The 19,921-nt window shown below is 44.0% G+C and overlaps 1 protein-coding gene across 1 annotated transcript in view; it reads left to right on the top strand.

The window, feature by feature from the left end:
- GABBR2 (gamma-aminobutyric acid type B receptor subunit 2) overlaps nucleotides 1-19,921 on the top strand; it is a gene marked incomplete at its 5' end in the record, with an annotated part of 257,075 nt that overhangs the window by 51,158 nt on the left and 185,996 nt on the right. The window contains one exon of the mRNA XM_038770294.1: nucleotides 16,915-17,052. Within this exon, the coding sequence (XP_038626222.1) occupies nucleotides 16,915-17,052 (138 nt within the window). The remainder of the gene's footprint in view (nucleotides 1-16,914; nucleotides 17,053-19,921) is intronic.

The raw sequence follows: 19,921 nt of genomic DNA, 5'->3' as shown, positions 1-19,921 counted from the left end.
CTCCCCCAACCACGGATAAATATTCCTCCGCAGCCTACTTAGGCAGCCTATTATATCTAGTTGCTCCTTGCTTTCAGAGATGACATTGTTGACAGTGAGATCTTATAATAGTAATAATAATAATTGTGGTATTTTTAAGCACTTACAATGTGCCAAGCACTGTACTAAATGTTGGGGAAATCCAGGTCAGACACAGTACCTGCCTCTCATGGGGCTCACAGAATAAGTAGGTGTGGCTGATATTTAATAATAATTCATGCAGTTAGCCTGTGCTTCACCATCTCTTTTCTGGGCCGTCTCCAACTACAGAACGCCACTTCCTCCAGGAAGTCCGCCGGGGTTACTCCCTCCTCTTCCCCTGCCCACCCGCACAAACCCACCGGGTTTCCTCAGGTCGGTTCCCACCCGCGACCGCTCGGGAACTTGTTGTGGGCAGGGAATGTGTCTGTTTATTGTTATATTGCACTCTCCCCAGGATTTAGTACAGTGTTGTGCACACAGTAAGCGCTCAATAAATACCCGCGTGGCTTAGTGGAAAGAACCCCGGGCTTGGGAGTCAGAGATTGTGGGTTCTAATCCCGCCTCTGCCACTTGTCATCTGTTTGATTTTGGGCAAGTCACTTCTCAGTGCCTCGGTTCCCTCATCTTTAAAATGGGGATTAAGGCTGTGAGCCCCACGTGGGACAACCTGATTACCTTGTATCTGCCCCAGCAGTGCTTGGCACATAGTGAGCGCTTAACAAATACCATCGTTATTTTTACTATTACCACTGACGGGCTGACTTAGCGGAGAGCAGCTCCTCTTCCTTCCCACCCAGTCCGGCCCCGTTGAAGTTGTTGGCTAGAGGCCCTCAGAGTTAAGCAGTGTGGCTCAGTGGAAAGAGCCCGGGCTTTGGAGTCAAAGGTCATGGGTTCGAATTCCGGCTCCGCCACATGTCTGCTGTGTGACCTTGGGCAAGGCACTTAACTTCTCTGAGCCTCAGTTACCTCATCTGTCAAATGGGGATTAAGACCGTGAGCCCCCCGTGGAACAACCTGATCATCTTGTAACCTCCCCAGCGCTTAGAACAGTGCTTTGCACATAGTAAGCGCTTAACAAATGCCATTATTATTATTAAGCTAAGCAGCCCAAGGAGAAAGGGCCAGTGAGTAGACTTTTAGGAGGAAGTCTGAGCCAAACCGTGACTGCTTGACAAATTATTAACTAAGCTAGCAGGAATAGAACCCTCTAAGGACCATCTCTTTCTTTGACAAAGCATTAAAAAGTCATAACTGTAGCACTCTCTCCACCTAAGAACCCTGGCTTTTTATCTTATCCAAAGCATTAAAAAATTATAGGCCATTAGCATTACCACTATCTAATGGTCGATGTGTTCGGGGGGGCTCTTTGGTCGAAACATAATTTTGTGGCCACACATCAATAAGCAATATTTAGGAGAGGAACAGATAATGGTGAAGCAGTGTGGCCTAAAGGAAAGAGGAAGGATTTGGGAGGCTGAGAACCTGGGTTCTAATCCTGACTCTGCCAGTTGCCTCCTGTGTGACCTTGGACAAGTCACTTAACTCCTCTGTGCGTCGGTTTCTTCATCTATAAAATGGAGATTACGTATCTGTTCTCCCTTCCCCTTTAGACTGTGTGAGCCGCATGTGGGACGAGGACTGTGTCCTACATGATTATCTTGTAACTACCTTGGTGCTTGGCAGAGAGGAAGTGTTTAACAAGCCCTACAATTATTATTATCATTATAAAATCATTATACTATAAAAACAATTATAAAATTATTATTAATAGTAGCAGTAGGATGTCTGATCCATGACCTATCCATCCCAGTATTCTGATTCCCTCAGGGCTGATAACTTCCTTGGAGGGACTACCTCTGTGATGGTTACAAATCCTAACGGTTGGAGTTAAAATTAATCTGAACATTTATTGAGTATTTATGGTTTGTAGAGCACTGTAATAAGTGCTTGGAAGAGTACAGTACAACAGTCCAGAGGAGGAGCGTACCATTTAGAGGAGGATCTTAAAGTGTAGAGGAAATACTTCCAATGCTTCTAATATTCCAAACTTGCCCTTTAGCAACTCATTGATCCAAACTGCCCTTGCACCTACTATAAGAATATGCCACAGTTGAAGTAACTTTTGATGAAAATTCCAGTTTCTGTCCAGCTTTTCCTAGGAAAAACTTGATGTTAGAGCCCAAACTAACAAGAGGGCCTATCATAGAGAAGCAGCGTGGCTCAGTGGCAAGAGCCTGGGCTTTGGAGTCAGAGGTCATGGGTTCAAATCCCAGCTCTGCCAGTTGTCAGCTGTGTGACTTTGGGCAAGTCACTTCACTTCTCTGTGCCTCAGTTACCCCATCTGTAAAATGGGGATTAAGACTGTGAGCCCCATGTGGGACAACCTGATCACCTTGTATCCTTCCTAGCGCTTAAAACAGTGCTTGGCACATAGTAAGCGCTTAACAAATGCCATCATTATTATTATTATTATTATTACTACACAGAGGCAGGATCGGTGATATTGGAGCAATGCCCCATTTGATCCGGCTCAGAGCCTAATCAGTGGTGTTGATTGAGTGCTTATGGGGCACAACACACTACACTAGCCACTTGGGAGAGTACAACAGTTGGTAATAATAACAAAAATTGTGATTTTTCTTAAGCACTTATTATGTGTCAAGCGCTGTTCTAAGCACTGGTATAGATACAAGGGGACTGTATCCAACTGGGACAGTGACTGCATCTAATCCAATTTTCTTGTGTCGAACCCTGTGCTTAGTACAGTCCCTGGCACCTAGGAAGTGCTTAACAAATACCACAATTATTATTATTATTGTTGTTATTAGTTACCAAAACCCAAGACACTGTGGGTGTTTTGAGAAGTTTTCTCAGGACAGTCAGGCAAAAGATCAAAAATGGAAACTATCCTGGCAGAACCAATGTATCTTGCCTTCTTTCATGATCAAATTACTTCTATTCTATTTTCTCTGTTATATGGGACAAAAATAACATGGAAAAAAGAACATCAGGTTAATTGGATTGTTGCACAGTGTGACACCCACAAATTCCAAAAAAGCATCTTAAAATCGCTTGGTAAAACATACGAAGGTTAGGTAACCAGGCAAGGATCGACAGAATCCTGGGGGTAGACTCTTTTCAGGCAGTCAGCTACAGCCGCTAATGATAAAACTTCATTACAACTAGCTTGAAATCGTATTTTATAGAGAGGACACAAAACTGAGCAATTATATTGCAATTCAGAGTAGATTGAGCTGGTCCCAACTTTAGCTTGGAAATGAAAAAGAGCTTGCTGATCAAGTAAACACAAAGGAAAAATGTTTAGTAGGCAATGCTATTTCCTACCCGTCTATAAATTGAAATAGGAACCAAAAAAATAACCCCACCCCATCAAAAAAAAATATTTAATCACTGCTGAGTATGCTTAGTACTTGAGGGAAACTTCGAAAACTGGACCTTAAAACTTAGTGAAACAAAACACGGAACTTCATTTTGGGGATGTGAGAGATCGGAGCACTGAACAATCCTTGTTAATGGGATGAGAAAGCTAAGGACTAATGGAACCATTATTTTTTGTCTTTGTTATTTAATTTCTAGTGCAAATTAATTCTGAATTGAAAGCGTTCTCACAAAAGGATGGCCGAGCCAAAACATTCTCTCCCCGATTCTGGTGTTGCTGACTGAAACGCCTGCGTAGATTCAGGAGGCAGCCAGCATAATGGTTACCCTATGTTCACACAAAGTGTGAAGTGGGAATGACTTTCGTGAAGTCAACTCAAGTCAAGGCACCTTGGGTGGATGAGACTCTCCTTTGGCTTCTTCCAAACTCTAGTCTTCTTTACCTCCACTGAATTTATGAACACTTTGCCGTACACGTCTCTGGGGAGGTTCAAGAGTTGGGAGAATCAGACATAAAGATGTTTGTAGTCCTGCTTATATAGAATTCTTGGGTATCATCCTTATAGGTGGGAAGGCCAAGTCATGGCTTTCTTTCAGTCCCCAGCTGCCGATTTAGAATTGCTGGTGATGAAATGAGGCCTTGTGTTGTAAGACTCCTTGAGGAAAAGTAATACTAATAATAATGATGATGGCATTTATTAAGCACCTGCTATGTGCAAAGCACTGTTCTAAGCCCTGGGAAGTGCTTGTTATGTGCAAAGCACTGTTCTAAGCACTGGGGAGGTTACAAGGTGATCAGGTTGTCCCACGGGGGGCTCACAACCTGTATCCCCATTTTATAAATGAGGTAACTGAGGCACAGGGAAGTTGTGACTTGCCCAAAGTCACACAGCTGACAATTGGCGGAGCCGGGATTTGAACCCATGACCTCTGACTCCAAAGCCCGGGCTCTTTCCACTGAGCCATGCTGCTTCTCAGTAGAACCTCAGTAGAGCCTCCCTATTAGGTCCTCAGGTTTGGGAACACTGCTACATCTACATCTCGCCAAACACTGTCTGAAAGACAGCCTCCCTCCAATTCAAAAACAAAAGTTTATTAATTGAGTGGCTAGAAAATGCAGTCCACACTAATGGGTGCTCTGGTGAGCTGAAATGAATCACCCAAGGAAGTGGAATGGTCCGCTCAATGAGATGAGATCAAGGTGTATTTGGGCCTGCCTTTAATTACTCAACAATATTTCCACCGTGCCCTCCCTCGTCCTCCTCCCACTTCCATCCCCACATTCCCGCCTCCAAATATTACCTCGGAACCTCGGGCATCATCTTTCGCACTCAATTCCAGTCACCCGTCCCTTCCTTTTCTCCCACAATCTCTGTGTCGTTCCCACTTGCTTGACCCTTACCAAATCTGTGCTCTCTGAAAAACAGGCTGTATCCCGTTCCCTGGCTCCCCCAGTTCTGGACTATTTCCCCAGCAGTTCCTAGTTGCCTAGTTCCTAGTTACTGTCCCTCTCCTTCCCTTCACCTTCCTCGAAATGACCATCAGTGGTCTGCCAGGCTCAAGTAGGGTTCCCAATCTTCCCGGATGCCCTGTCACTGACTTGGAACCCCAGCCGTCAACTTTGAGCCCCTTTCTGTCCTGTTCTCCCAGCCCCAAACTCTTCCCTCATTTCCAGACTGCCTTCAGAGTGCTTACCACTTAGCGTCTTTGTGCCTCCGTTTCCTCATCTGCAGAATGGGGATTAAATGCTTGTTCCCCCTCTCTTTTCAACTCCCTTCTGCACCACCCTGACTTGCTCCCTTTATTCACCGCCCCTCCCAGCCCCATAGCACTTATGCACATATCTGTCATTTTATTTATTTATAAAACAGTGCTTCCAGCACTTAGAACAGTGCTTGGCACATAATAAGCATTTAACAAATACCAGAATTATTATTATTATTATTGTTCCAGCGCTTAGAATAGTGCTTGGCAGATAGTAAGCTCATAACAAATACTATCACCATTATTGTGTGTTTCACTAGACTGTGAGCTCGCTGTGGACGGGGAATGGGACTGTTATATTGTTATATTGTACAGTGCTCTGCACACAGTAAGCACTCATCATCATCAATTGTACTTATTGAGTGCTTACTGTGTGCAGAGCACTGTACTAAGCGCTTGGGAAGTACAAGTTGGCAACATATAGAGACAGTCCCTACACAACAGTGGGCTCACAGTCTAAAAGGGGGAGACAGAGAACAAAGCCAAACATACTAACAAAATAAAATAAATAGAATAGATATGTACAAGTAAAATAAATAGAGTAACACATATGTACAAACATATATACATATATACACTCAATAAATACAGTTGATTGACTGACTCCCTCTTACCTTGCGAGCCCTCTGTGGGACAGGGACTGCCCCATCTGATTATTGTGGATCTATTCCAGCGCTTAGGATAATGTTTGGCCCATAGTAAATGCGTAACAATACCACAATTATTACTATCATCATTGGCTGATTTTTTAATGGTATTTGTCAAGCACTTACTATGAACCAGATTCTGTACTAAGCACTGGAGTACAAACGAGCTAATCGGATTTGGATATAGTCCATAGGCCACGTTGGGGCTCACAGTATTAATCCCCATTTTACAGATGAGGTAACTGAGGCACAGAGAAGTGAAGGGACTTGCCCGAGGTATCATAGCAAACAAGTGATAGAGTGGGAATTGGAGCCACTAGGCCATGCTTCTTCGCTTGAAGCTGACGGTTTGGGGGTGGAATGGGACACGAATCTGGTTGGGTGGAGGAAGGTAGATTTGCTACGGCGAAGGGATTCGGAGTTTGATCGTCTGGATGTGGTGGGAGAAGCAGTGGGATCTGAGGTAGGAAGGAAGCGGTGTCCGGAGGATTTAGGTTGAGTGTCCATCAGGTTTGGCAACTCAGGGCTGGAGCAAATTCAGGAGGAAATGTGCTCCGGTTACCGGGCCATTTCTGCCTCATTAATTCTCAGCAATTCCCATTTTAGCCTCCGTTGATGCTTGCGGTTCCTTGGGAACGTCTGCCCGGGCATTAGTGATCAGAGAAGCAGCGTGGCTTAGTGGAAGGAGCCCGGGCTTGGGAGTCAGATGTTGTGGGTTCTAATCCCGGCTCCGTCACTTATCAGCTGTGTGACTTTGGGCAAGTCACTTCACTTCCCTGGGCCTCAGTTCCCTCATCTGCAAAATGGGGATTAAGACTGAGCTCCACGTGGGACAACCTAATTACGTTGTATCTACCCCAGTGCTTGGCACATAGTAAGTGCTTAACAAATACCATCATCATCGTCATCACAACCTCCCTCAGGCCGTTGTAGCAATTCAGGCTGGGGCGAGACCAGAGGCCTCCCATGGGCAGGGAATGGATCTGTTCATTCTGTTTTATTGCGCTCCCTCAAGTGCTTAGTGCAGTGCTCCGCATGTAGTAAGCGCTCAATAAATACCACTGACTGAGTGATTGATTGGGAGCCAGAGGGGAAACTCAGTTCCCATGGGTAGATCAATCTAGGAAAACCAGGACCCGAAATCATAGATATGTCCCTCCATCAATCTGAGGTTATAATAATTGTGCTATTTATGTACCTATTTTGAGCTCATTGTGGGCAGAGAATGTGTCTGTTGTATTATGCTATCCCAAGCACTTAGTACAGTGCTTTGCACATAGTAAGCACTCAGTAAATACGATTGAATGAATGACTATTTTAAAAATTATATATAATAAATTACTTATTTATATGAATGTCTCTCTCCCCCTTAGACTGTAAGCTTGTTATGGTCTGCTAACTCTGTAATTACTTATTTATATCAATGTTTCTCTCTCCCTTAGACTGTAAGCTTGTTGTGGTCTGCTAACTCTGTTGTATTCTCTGCACATAGTAAGCACTCAGTAATACCAATGATTGATTTAATATTTGTTAAATGCTAACCCCTAGGTAGACATAGAATAATCAGATCGACCCTGTCCCACATGGGGCTCACAGTCTGAGTGTTTGTGGTATTTGTTAAGCACTTCCTATAATAATAATAATAATAACAATAATAATAATAATAATAATGCTGTTTAAGTACTCACTATGTGTCAGGCACTGTACTAAGCACTGGAGTGGATACAAGCAAATCCGATTGGATACAGTCCCTGTCCCATATGAGGCTCACAGTGTCAATCATGTGTCAGGCATTGTTCTAAGCGCTGGGGTCGATACAAACTAATCCTGTTGGACACATTCCCTGGCCCACGAGGGGATCACAGGGGAGGGAGAACAGGTGTTGAATCCCCATTTTTACAGTTGAGGAAACTGAGGCCCAAGGCCACACTACGGGTAAGCTGGGACACGAACCCAGGTCCTCTGACTGCCAGACTCGTGTTCTCTCCATCAGGCTACACTCCTTCTCGGCAAGAGGGAGGAGGAGAGGGATTCCTTTCTGAAAATGAAGGAAAAGAGAAAGAAAAGGTGTGATTAACTCCAGCTGAAGGGCGGTTATGCAGAGTACCAATTTACTCTCCTTTTTGCCACCTCACAGAATGTGCCACACCAGATGCGGCTTGTACTAATGACCAATTTACTTGAGTTTCCATAAGTCTGCCCCAGTGTTGTTATGACTAGTCACTGTAGATAAGTGCATTCCCTCTCATTCATTCATTTTATCTCGGCTCAGTGGAAGGAGCATGGGATTGGGAGTCAGAGGTCATGGGTTCCAATCCCGGCTCTGCCACTTGTTAGCTGTGTGACTTTGAACAAGTCACTTAACTTCTCTGTGCCTCAGTTCCCTCATCTGTCAAATGGGGATTAAGACTGTGAGCCCCAAGTGGGACAACCTGATTACCTTGTATTCCCCCCGGGGCATAGAACAGTGCTTGGCACAAAATAAGCGCTTAGCAAATACCATCATCATCATTATTATTATTATTAAGTGCTTACTATAATAATGATGGCATTTGTTAAGCGCTTACTATGTGCCAAGCACTGTTCTAAGCGCTTGGGCGAGTACAATATAACACTAAACAGACACATTCCCTGTCCACAAGGAGCTTACAGACTACAGCTTACAGTCTCAGCTGCCTCCAACCTACACCCTCTTCACTCTTCCCTATTCCAGCAATTTTCCCCAACTTCCTCCGTTCCTACGCCCCACTCTGCTTTTCTATTTTAATTTTGAACTAATAATCTCAGTGACATCAGAGGCCATTGCGGGCCTCACACCCAGTGCACCCACTCCTTCCCTTTGGAGTCCTTCTCCCCTCCTCAGCTTCAACTGTTGCAAGCTAACCGGTCTTGTGGTTCTTGCTCATAATAATAATAATAATAATAATAGCATTTGTTAAGCGCTTACTATTTGCCAAGCACTGTTCTATTTCTATTTTAATTTTGAACTAATAATCTCAGTGACATCGGAGGCCATTGCGGGCCTCACACCCAGTGCCACCCGCTCCTTCCCTTTGGAGTCCTTCTCCCCTCCTCAGCTTCAACTGTTGCAAGCTAACCGGTCTTGTGGTTCTTTCTCCCAATAATAATAATAATAATAGCATTTGTTAAGCGCTTACTATTTGCCAAGCACTGTTCTAAGCACTGGGAGAGATACAAGGTAATCAGGTTGTCCCACGTGGGGCCCACAGTCCGCATTCCCATTTGACAGATGAGGTAACTGAGGTCCAGAGAAGTTAAGTGACTTGCCCAGAGTCACACAAGTGGCAGAGCCAGGATTAGAACCCACGACCTCTGATTCCCAAGCCCGAGATCTTTCCACTGAGCCGCGGAAGATCAAGCGCTACTGCACCTGAGTGACCTTTTCATTTTAATTCCTAGAAGACAAATGGAGCATGTGGATTTCTGTCATGCCTTTCCCACCGCTCCCGTCCCCCTACATCGCTACAATCCCCTCAAGCTTTCTCTTCAACCGTTTCCCTTGTTTGGGCCTCTGCCAAGCCTAGCCATTCTCCTCCTGCTCCTCATTTCTCTAAATTAATAGAATCCAAACACCCCCTCACATCAGAGACAAGCTGAGTTCTTCTCAAACACAGAGTCCCCCAACCTATTCCAGAAGAAACAGAAAGGCCAGACAGAGCTTGCCCAATTCCTTTAAACACACTGCTTCTCTGAGAGGTTTAGTTCATCTCATGTTTTGGGCATGAGGAAGGCCGTTGTTTTCATGCCTTCCTTAATTTGGCCAGGTTGGTGCCCAAGCTTCGATTTTCTCTGTTGCTGGAAAGAACTGCTGGAAGTGTGTGTACTCCACATTATCTCCCTTGATTCAAGAGACCTTTGCAATAAACAGAGCTGAGACAGTTTGGTTAAATTAGCATTATAAAATAATCATTATTTGGATTTTCTTTGTTTATACAGCCCAGTGTTTATTTTCGACGAAAGAATTTTGGTCGTTCTGCCTTACCCTGGAGGTGTCATGTTCTTTCAATGTGCCTTTTCCTACAGCATGTTATAATTAGAAAAGGCTCATTATTCTTGGTTTTTATGGGAACTGGGCGGGGATACATTGTCAAGAGGCAGAGCTGAGAAAATGTGATCAAGAATGTTTCTGAAATGATTTTTACCAAGCTAAATTGGGCCATGAGTAAGTCGGAGAGGCTTATTTTTTATTTTGAAGGCGTATCATCACGTGAAGTCACGTGAAGGAGAAAAACATAAAGAGGACATTCTTATTTTGCCATAAAAGCTTAGAAGAATCCTTGTAATAAACTTTGTCAAACCAAAAAAATTAGCTTTATTTATTGTAACAAAAGCTTAGATTTTGAACAATGTCATTGCCTGTATTTAAGATTTATGTATTCAATTTAGCGTGAATATAGGTAAGCAGGACTTTAGTTCAATTCAGCAGGAATTTAGTTCTTCCTGATAGTTCATAAACACCCTCTAGACTATAAGCTCGTTACGGGCAGAGAAGATGTCTGTTATATTGTTTTAGTGTACTTTCCCAAGTGTTTCTCTTCCCACAATAAGTGTTCAATAATTATGATTGACTGATGCTACCCATGGTCAACTATTTTAGCATACAGTAGTCTCCACCCTTCTTGGGCATACAAGAGACTAGATCCTGGTTTTTATTCCTTTAATAAACCCTAACCTAAATGACCGATATTTTAATGCCCAGTGGTACTTATTCTTTTGAACAGGATACGTTCCATTTTCCATGCCGTACACTGAGCTCAAGCATTTGGGGGCTATTTAATTCTTTGGTTTACTAGGGAAATAGTTTGAGCCCAATGCAGAACAGGGACTGTGTCCGACCTAATAAGCTTGTACATTACCACAACGCTTAGAACAGTATTTGACACATAGTAAACAGTTAATAAATATCATTTAAACAAAAACCCAAAGCACTATAACCTTTAATGTTTGTTGTGTGATATTCCTTCAAGCACTGACAGTGCTCTGTACGCAGTAAGCGCTCAAGACCATTCATGTTGATGGTCAATTTTGACTGCCCTCTCTTCATTGCCCTGACAGGAGTCTCCCATTAATTATTTGAGAGCCTTTTTGTAGGCTTCCAAGCCCAAGGAACCATTGCCAGAGTTTAACCAAGGGCCCTACTAGTTTATTTCAGAATTGTTTTGGAGAAGGGGAAGGGAGAAGAAACAGAGAGTGGCTCCTAAGAAATCTCTTGTGCTTAATTATATTTACCAGCTCGTTGGGGCTGCAATTAACTAGGAGTGTTGAGTCCGAAATGCCTGAATAAGAGCTGACAACCCTTGAAAGTGTTGTAATCCCGTGGAAGAGGAACAGTCCCGCAAAAAGCCACCCCACCAATATAGTTTATTTTTACTACACTGACTTATGAAAATGTCATACCTGCATATTTACTGGGGATTATTAGCCTAGTTAGTAATTGCTGACAGCTAATTAGAAAGCACAGTTTATGTGAACAGATCTTCTGGAAACATTTTGTAAATTGGGTAATTGGCTTTAAAATTGCAACAGGAAGATTTACACCTACCATCCTCACACCTGTGGGGACAAGCGCAAGGAAACGAAATGGCAAACAAAAGTTTGACAAGGCCCATTTGCAAAAAAGATGCAAGATAGAAAGTCTGTGGACGGGTTGCTTCATTGGAAGCAGATGGTCTGTTATAATGCCATAAGGAGGGAAGGTGGAGAAAGCTTAAGATGGCTGGAACTAATGAGAAGCAGCGTGGCTCAGTGGAAAGAGCCCGGGCTTTGGAGTCAGAGGTCATGTGTTCAAATCCTGACTCAGCCAGTTGTCAGCTGTGTGACTTTGGGTAAGTCACTTCACTTCTCTGGGACTCAGTTACCTCATCTGTAATATGGGGGTGAAGACTGTGAGCCCCCTTTTGGACAACCTGATCACCTTGTAACCTCCCCAGCGCTTAGCTTTGCACATAGTAAGCGCTTAATAACTGCCATCATTATTAATGAGAACCTTAGGGTAGAGCCTTCATTAAAGCCTGACATTAGCAGGATGATAACTGCACAGCCGAGAGAGAGTGCTGATTCCAGTCCTAGCCAGTTGCCCAAAAACTTTAGCATCTTAAAAAAAATGTGGAATTTAAGTGCTATGTGCCAAACAATGTACTTAGCGCTGGGGTATAAATAAGATAATCAGATCGAATCCCCATTTTGTGGATGAGGGAACCTGTCTACATGTTTTGTTTTGTTGTCTGTCTTCCCCTTCTAGACTGTGAGCCCATTATTGGGTAGGGACCATCTCTATATGTTGCCGACATCTAATAATAATAATTTTGGTATTTGTTAAGCACTTACTGTGTGCCAAGCACTGTTCTGAGCGCTGGGGGAGATACAAGGTAATCAGGTTGTCCCACTTGGGGCTCGCAGTCTTAATCCCTATTTTGATGATGATGATGATGGCATTTATTAAGCGCTTACTATGTGCAAAGCACTGTTCTAAGCGCTGATAATAATGGCATTTATTAAGTGCTTACTATGTGTAAAGCACTGTTCTAAGTGCTGGGGAGGATACAAGGTGATCAGGTTGTCCCACAGGGGGCTCACAGGCTTCATCCCCATTTTACAGATGAGGTAACTGAGGCCCAGAGAAGTTAAGTGACTTGCCCAAAGTCACACAGCTGACAAGTGGCGGAGCTGGGATTTGAACCCATGACCTCTGACTCCAAAGCCCATGCTCTTTCCACTGAGCCACGCTGCTTTCATTTTCCAGATGAGGTAACTGAGGCCCAGAGAAGTGAAGTGACTTGCCCAGTCACACAGCTGAGAAGTGGCGGAGCCGGGATTAGAACCCATGACCTCTGACTCCCAAGCTCACATTCTTTCCACTGAGCCACGCTGCTTCTAGTAAGCAGCGTAGTACTTCCCAAGCTCATAGTACAGTGTTCTGCACACGGTAAGCGCTCAATAAATACGATTGAATGAATGAACTGAGGCACAGAGAAGCAGCATAGCTTGGTGCCTAGAACAAGGGCCTGAGAGAAAGAAGGACCCAGGTTCAAATTCTGCCTATACCACATGTCTGCTGTGTGACCTTGGCCAGTCACTTCACTTCTCTGAGCCTCAGTTACCACACCTGCAAAATGGGGATTAAGAGTCTGAGCCTCATGTGGGACAGGGATTGTGTTCAGCCTCATTAACTTGTACCTACTTCAGCTATTAGAACAGCGCTTGGTATGTAGTAAGTGCTTATCAATTAATTAATTTATTTATTTAGAGAAGTGACCTGCCCATGGTCACACAGCAGGTATGTGCTGGAGTGGGGATTTCAACCTAGATTTAATAACAATAATAATAATGGCATTTATTAAGCATTTACTATGTGCAAAGCACTGTTCTAAGCGCTGGGGAGGTTACAAGATGATCAGGTTGTCCCAAAGTGGGCTCATAGTCTTAATCCCCATTTGAGAGATGAGGTAACTGAGGCCCAGAGAAGTTAAGTGACTTGCCCAAAGTCACACAGCTGACAATTGGTGGAGCTGGGATTTGAACCCCTGACCTCTGACTCCAAAGCCCGTGCTCTTTCCACTGAGCCACAGGGGATATATCTGTTTATTGTTATACTTTACGGTCCCAAGCACTTAATACAGTGCTTTGCATTCAGTATGTGCTCAATAAATATGATTGAATTAATGAATGACAAACCTATGTCCTCTGACTCAAGTTTAATTTTGCTTTCCAGAACTCCAGGGACTAGGAGGAGGTTTTTCCTTACTTGGTTGGGCCAATTCCTTAAATTTTTTCTGTACTAATTTAGACCAAATGTTCTGCCTTTGATGAAATCATTACCCACCTGACTCCAGCACCTGTTCAGGAAGCCATCAGGAGGGTTTATAGCCAGAGTAGTGGAAACTCTGTCAAATGTGTTGTCTGGCTGCATACTTCAGGAAGAGCCTAATAAAGAAAGAGGGGAAAAGTGTTCAGAGAGGTGTTTTGAAGATGATTGAGATGTTTCATTGGGGAGAGAAAAGGTAAAGACTCTAGTTTGGAAAGAAGAAGGTTGAGAGTGTGCTATTTGACCTTTCAATCCTACTTAAACTGAAATGAGTTTTCCCCACACATCAAGGCAAGGGGGTGAGCAGTTGCGAAATCTATTTTCCAAAGAGGGATAAGGGTAAGTAATCTGGTACTGTGGGGAAATTAGGTGGCAGACAATATCAAAAGCTTCAAGAAGGGGTTGGATAAATTGATGACTGTTAGGGGGATCTAGGATGGAGTTGGAGAAGTTCAGGGGTCTCTGTAACCATATAGGTGGGTGATGGAGAGAATAGCCATTACTCTATTCTTCTAAGAGTCCCTGCATGCCTCATCTAGGGGCAGATGAGGAAAGAGGAAGGGTGATTGCTTGAATGAGAGAAGTCAGAAAGGGGTTTAGAAGTATTTTTTAATTCCCTTGTGAGTCTCTCAGCTCAGAGAATGAGTCTAACTCTCACCTGTGTATTTTCTCCCAACATTCACTATAGTGCTCTGACCAGATTGTGTTCAATAGATACTATTACTACCACTATTGACTGGCTGTTCCCATTCGTTCAGTTGTATTTATTGAGCATTTACTGTGTGCAAAACACTAGGGAGAGTACAATCCAACAGCAAACACACATTCCCTGACCACAAAGAGCTCACAGTCTAGAGGGGAAGGTTCCCCAGGGAGGAAAGCAATGTGCAGGCTATTTGATGGAAATATAGCCTTAGTTGCGGTGACAACATTTTGAGGAACACAGAAGAGAACTTACAAAATGTCAATAGGAAAAGTTAACTTTTAAATTGTCAAGGTGAAAAAGTTCAGTCTGGTTTAGAGCGCTTAGAACAGTGCTTTGCACATAGTAAGTGCTTAACAAATGCCATCATTATTATTATTATTATTATTTAGAGAATCCTTTGCAGTTGCTGAATTTTCCTCCTGACCATTGACAGTGTGTCAACAAGCTCTGGCACCTATGATAACCTTATCTTAGAATCAAGATGCCTATGTCAGCGATTGAAAGGTGCATGTTGGAGAGGTGGGAAGAAAGAGGGGATATTTTTTGGTTATAAGTGTGACCTAAAAGGTGTCTTCGAGGCCTTACAATAATCACTTCATGAGATGTGGTGTTTGACCACTCTGCAGAATAAAATTTGGAGACCATCCAAATCATGTACATGTCTCATTGACCATGAAGAGCAATGAACAGGCATAATTTTATATGTGACACCAGGGGACTTTGAGGTAGGTGATCATCACAATAATAATTGTGGTACTGACTAAATAATAATAATGATAGCATTTATTAAGCGCTTACTGTGTGCAAAGCACTGTTCTAAGTGCTGGGGAGGTTACAAGGTGTTCAGGTTGTCCCATGGGGGGGCTCACAGTCTTCATCCTCATTTTACAGATGAGGGAACTGAGGCCCAGAGAAGTGAAGTGACTTGCCCAAAGTCACACAGCTGGCAATTGGCAGAGCTGGGATTTGAACTCCTGACCTCGGACTCCAAAGCCTGTGCTCTTTCCACTGAGCCACGCTGCTTCTCATAGAATGCTAAATGCATTGTATGTGCCAAGTGTTAGGGGATGATAATAAGAATTATGGTATTTGTTAAGCACTTACTATGTGCCAGGCACTGTAGTAAGTGCTGGGGTAGATACACTGGGTTGGACACAGTCCCTGGGCCACCTAGGGCTCTCAGTCTTAATCCCCATTTTCCAGATGAGGTAACTGAGGCACAGAGAAGTGAAGTGACTTGTTCCAAGGTCACACAGAAGACATGAGGCGGAGCTGGGATTAGAACCCAGTTCCTGCAGATTTCCAGGCCTGCACTCTATCCACTAGTCCCCACTGCCTCTCTAGGAGTAGAAAAAGGAGGTGAAAGGGTTGATACAATACAATCCGATCAGACATGGTCCCTGTCTCATGTGGGGTTCAGATGTTTCCCATCTGCTCCTACCACTGTGGCTCAATTCAATGCAAACTTGCCTACCTCTGAGTAAGTGTGTGTAATATAGAGGAGGAATCATGAGGTACAGAGAAGTGACTTATCCAAGGTCACACAGCAGACAGTGGTGGAGCTGAACTAGAATTTGAGTCCCCTGGGTCCCAGCCCTGTGCTCTTAAACCTAGGGGTGTGTGTGTGTGTATATATATATATGTGTGTGTCTTTATATATAAAATTCTGTTTATGTATCCTGATACTTGTCTACTTGTTTTGTTGTCTGTCTCCCCACTTCTAGACTGTGAGCCCGTTGTTGGCTAGGGATTGTCTCTCTTTGTTGCTGAATTGTACTTTCCAAGAGCTTAATACAGTGCTCTGCACACAATAAGTGCTCAATAAAAGCGATTGAATGAATAGGCTATATGTGGATTCTGGGAAATGGTATATCTAAGAGTGTGTGTGTGTGTGTGTCGAGAGGGAGACGGGCATTAATATCAATAAATAAAAGGCAGATATGGACATAAGTGGTTTGGGGCTGGGAGGGGGATAAAAGCAAACCTGATCTGCTTTTATCCACCCAAGTACATAGTGCAGTGCCTGGCACATAGTAAGCGCTTGTCTCCTTGTTGTGTTGTCTGTCTCCTCCATTCTAGACTGTGAGCCTATTGTTGGGTAGGGATTGTCTTTATTTGCTGCCAAGTTGTACTTTCCAAGTGCTTAGTACAGTGCTCTGTGCATAGTAAGTGCTCAATAAATACGATTGAAAGAAGGGGGGGGATGAATAAAGGGAGCAAGTTGGGGTGATGCAGAAGGGAATGGGAGAAGAGGAAAGGAGGGCTTAGGGAAGGCCTCATGGAGGAGATGTGACTTCGGTTAGGGTTTGAAGCGGGGGGATAGTCATTGTCTGCTGATGGATGATTAAAGTAGAATAAGCAAGGTGTGAAAGCTCCATAGAGTCATCCCCAAAATAACCCAGTGGGTCACTTTGCTAGCAGGCTCCGACATTCCTCCCACCCCAGAACACCCAGCTACTTATTTGATTCTCCAGTTTGTGCCTTGCCTCCTTGTGACTGCCCCTGGGGGAAATTGGCATTTTTAATGACAGTTTCCTTCTCTCATCTTGCAGTGCGACAATGCGAAAGGCCTGAAAGCCTTCTACGATGCAATAAAATATGGACCCAATCACCTGCTGGTCTTCGGAGGAGTTTGTCCCTCGGTCACATCCATCATAGCTGAGTCTCTCAAAGGATGGAATCTGGTGCAGGTAAGAACGATAGAGCACAGTGCTTTGCACCGTTCACTGGCTGGGGGTCGTTCCTCGTTCTTAGAATATTACTTGTTCACTTGACACAGCTGACTGAGCTTGGCCTGGCCACCTCCAATTCACTGGACAAGGATTATCCCCTGGCCAGTTTTCTCACGCAGAGACTCCAAAAAGTGGATTTTCCAGGCTTTCCCCATCTCCTCCACCTCCATCCTGCTCAAGGGTGGCTGCTCGTGGATTCCTCCGGTTCTGGAGCTCTCTACCCACCTGGGTTCGCAGCCTCCCTCTCCCCACATCCTCCCTCCCATCCCATGGGAAACGAGCCCGGATTGGGGCCAAAGACGCATTATCTGTAATGCGAAGGACAGAGTTTCATCCTCTTTGAGGTGAAGTTGCCCCCAGCTGCCTGGTGATGGGGGAGACTTTTGAAAGGAAACCCTAAAGGTCTGCTTTGAGAGACGTGAAAGATATCTCTAAGAAAAAAACCCTTTTAGCAGCCCTCCATTCATCAGCACATCGCATCTGGGTCGCCAGACATAAATGAGCTTTAAAACCCACCCTGGATTTAGATGGCTGTAATTTTTCTTTTTTCCCAGAAGTTGACCCAGAGGGCAATCGGGAGTGGGAATCGATTCTATTTTGGCAGCTAAAGGACTCCATTTTGGATGGTAAATTTCATTAAAGTGTGCCAACACCCAATCCATACTGGCCACATGGTCCTTCCTGAGGAGAGGAAAATCTGCAGGGGCTTGATATCGGCCTATACCAGCCTGCTCAGGACCTGTAGCCATTTCACATCAGCAGAGGGTCTACTGGTTGTGCTGAGCGACCAGCTCGAAGTAACTCTCCTTGGGGTGGCTACCTATTAGCCGTAAGCCATTATTTTTCTTGCCCCTCTTCTCCACCTGCCCTGCTATTCTTTTAACCATGTGTCTTTCCAATAGTAATAGTAGTAGTTGTGCTGGTAATAATAATAATGATGGTACTTGTTAAGCACTTACTCTGTACCCAGCACTGTTCTAAGGTAATCAGGTTGCTCCACATGGGGCTCACACTCTTAATCTCCATGTTACAGATGAGGTAACTGAGGCTCATTCATTCAGTCAGTCATATTTATTGAGCGCTTATGTGTACAGAGCACTGTACTAAGTGCTTGGGAAGTACAAGTTGGCAACATATAGAGACGGTCCCTACCCAACAACAGGCTCACAGTCTAGAAGGGGGAGACAGACAACAAAACAAATTAATAAAATAAAATAAGTAGAATAGTAAATATAAGTAGGGGGGAGAACATGTATCCCTATTTTACAGCTGTGGAAACTGGGGCCCAGAGAAGCAAAGTGACTTGCCCAAGGTCCCACAGCAGATGTGTGGTGGATCTGGGATTTAGTAGTATTTATTAAATGTTAACTGTGTGCAGAGCACTGTAGCAAGCGCTGCAGAGAATGTGTCTACCAACCCTGTTATACTGTACTCTCCCAAGGAAAGCAGAGTGACCTAATGGATAGAGCACAGGCCTGGGAATCAGAAGGCCCTGGGTTCTAATCCCGTCTCTGCCAGTTGCTTGCTGTGTGACCTTGGGCAAGTCGCTTCACTTCTCTGTGCCTCCGTTTCCCCAACTGTAAAATGGGGATACATGTTCTCCCTCCTACTTAGACTGTGAGCCCCAGGTGAGACATGGACCGTGTCTGACCTAATCAACTAGAACCTACCCTGGAGCTTAGAACACTGTTTGACACAGTAAGTGCCTAACAAATACTATGGAGGAAGAAAAAAAGGTGTTCAATAAATAAGATTAAAGGATTAACTGGGAAAGAATACATGGGTGGGAATTAGACCTTTGTGGGCTTAAAAATCTCTGCTCCTCTATAGCCACTATAGATAGTCTAGTCTTGATTTATTGAGCTTCTCCGAGGTACAGTACACTGTACCAGATGCTTGGAGGAGACAACAGAAGGCCAAAATTCTCTCTGTGTGCTAGGCCACAAAACCCAGCCAACCCCATCCTCACTCGTCTAGTCGGGATAGAGCTGTGAAATCGTGGAGTTGTGATGAAACCGGCACACTGCACGAACTTTCTATTATCGGGCCAAGTTTCTTTATTTTACACTGAGCCATCAGATCCACCGATTTTTTTTTTTTTCCTCTCCCAGAGAAGCAATTTGATTGGGATGTTGGCAGAGAAGACGTTTCCAAATTCATGTGATCAGCTTTCTCAGTTTTCTTCCTTAAATTCATTCATCTCCACCACCAACTGCATGGCAGAGACTTCATAATAGCTCTTCAAAAGTGATTCAGCGAAACTGCTGATGAGGGAGGATAATGATTCCAGTTTTTCAAATTGTTCCGTTCTGCAGTCTTGAACACATCTGCTGATGACTCTTAGCTTGGAGTGGTCACGGTGTTGGTACTGTCAGGATAGATAATTGACAGACATGTAAAATCCAGGTTTCAGTTTCAATCAATTCACTGTACTTATTTATGGGATTTGCTAAGCACTTACTATGTGTTGAACACTGTACTAAGCGCTGGGGTATGATAATTATAATAAGCTCTGGGGAGGTTACAAGGTGATCACGTTGTTGATCAGGACTGCTTCCCCGTCTACTGAGCATCTGTTGTATTCACCACACTACTTTAAGCCCTTGGAGGAGTACAGTAGAAAAATATATGGTCCCTCCCCTCAAAGGGCTTCCCGACTAGTGGGGGAGTTGGACAGAAATCCATTATTTACTCAATGGGATCATAAAAAACATATCTAGTACTAGGAATCATATGAGAGGGAAAGTGACAGTTGTATTTTTAAGGTCTTTGTGGCCCAAGCACTGTGCTAAGCATTGGGGTAGACACAATGTAATCACATAAGATA

The sequence above is a fragment of the Tachyglossus aculeatus genome, chromosome X3 (genome assembly GCF_015852505.1).
Source record: "Tachyglossus aculeatus isolate mTacAcu1 chromosome X3, mTacAcu1.pri, whole genome shotgun sequence".
NCBI classification, from domain to species: Eukaryota; Metazoa; Chordata; class Mammalia; order Monotremata; family Tachyglossidae; genus Tachyglossus; species Tachyglossus aculeatus.
This window is presented reverse-complemented; position numbering and strand designations above follow the sequence as displayed.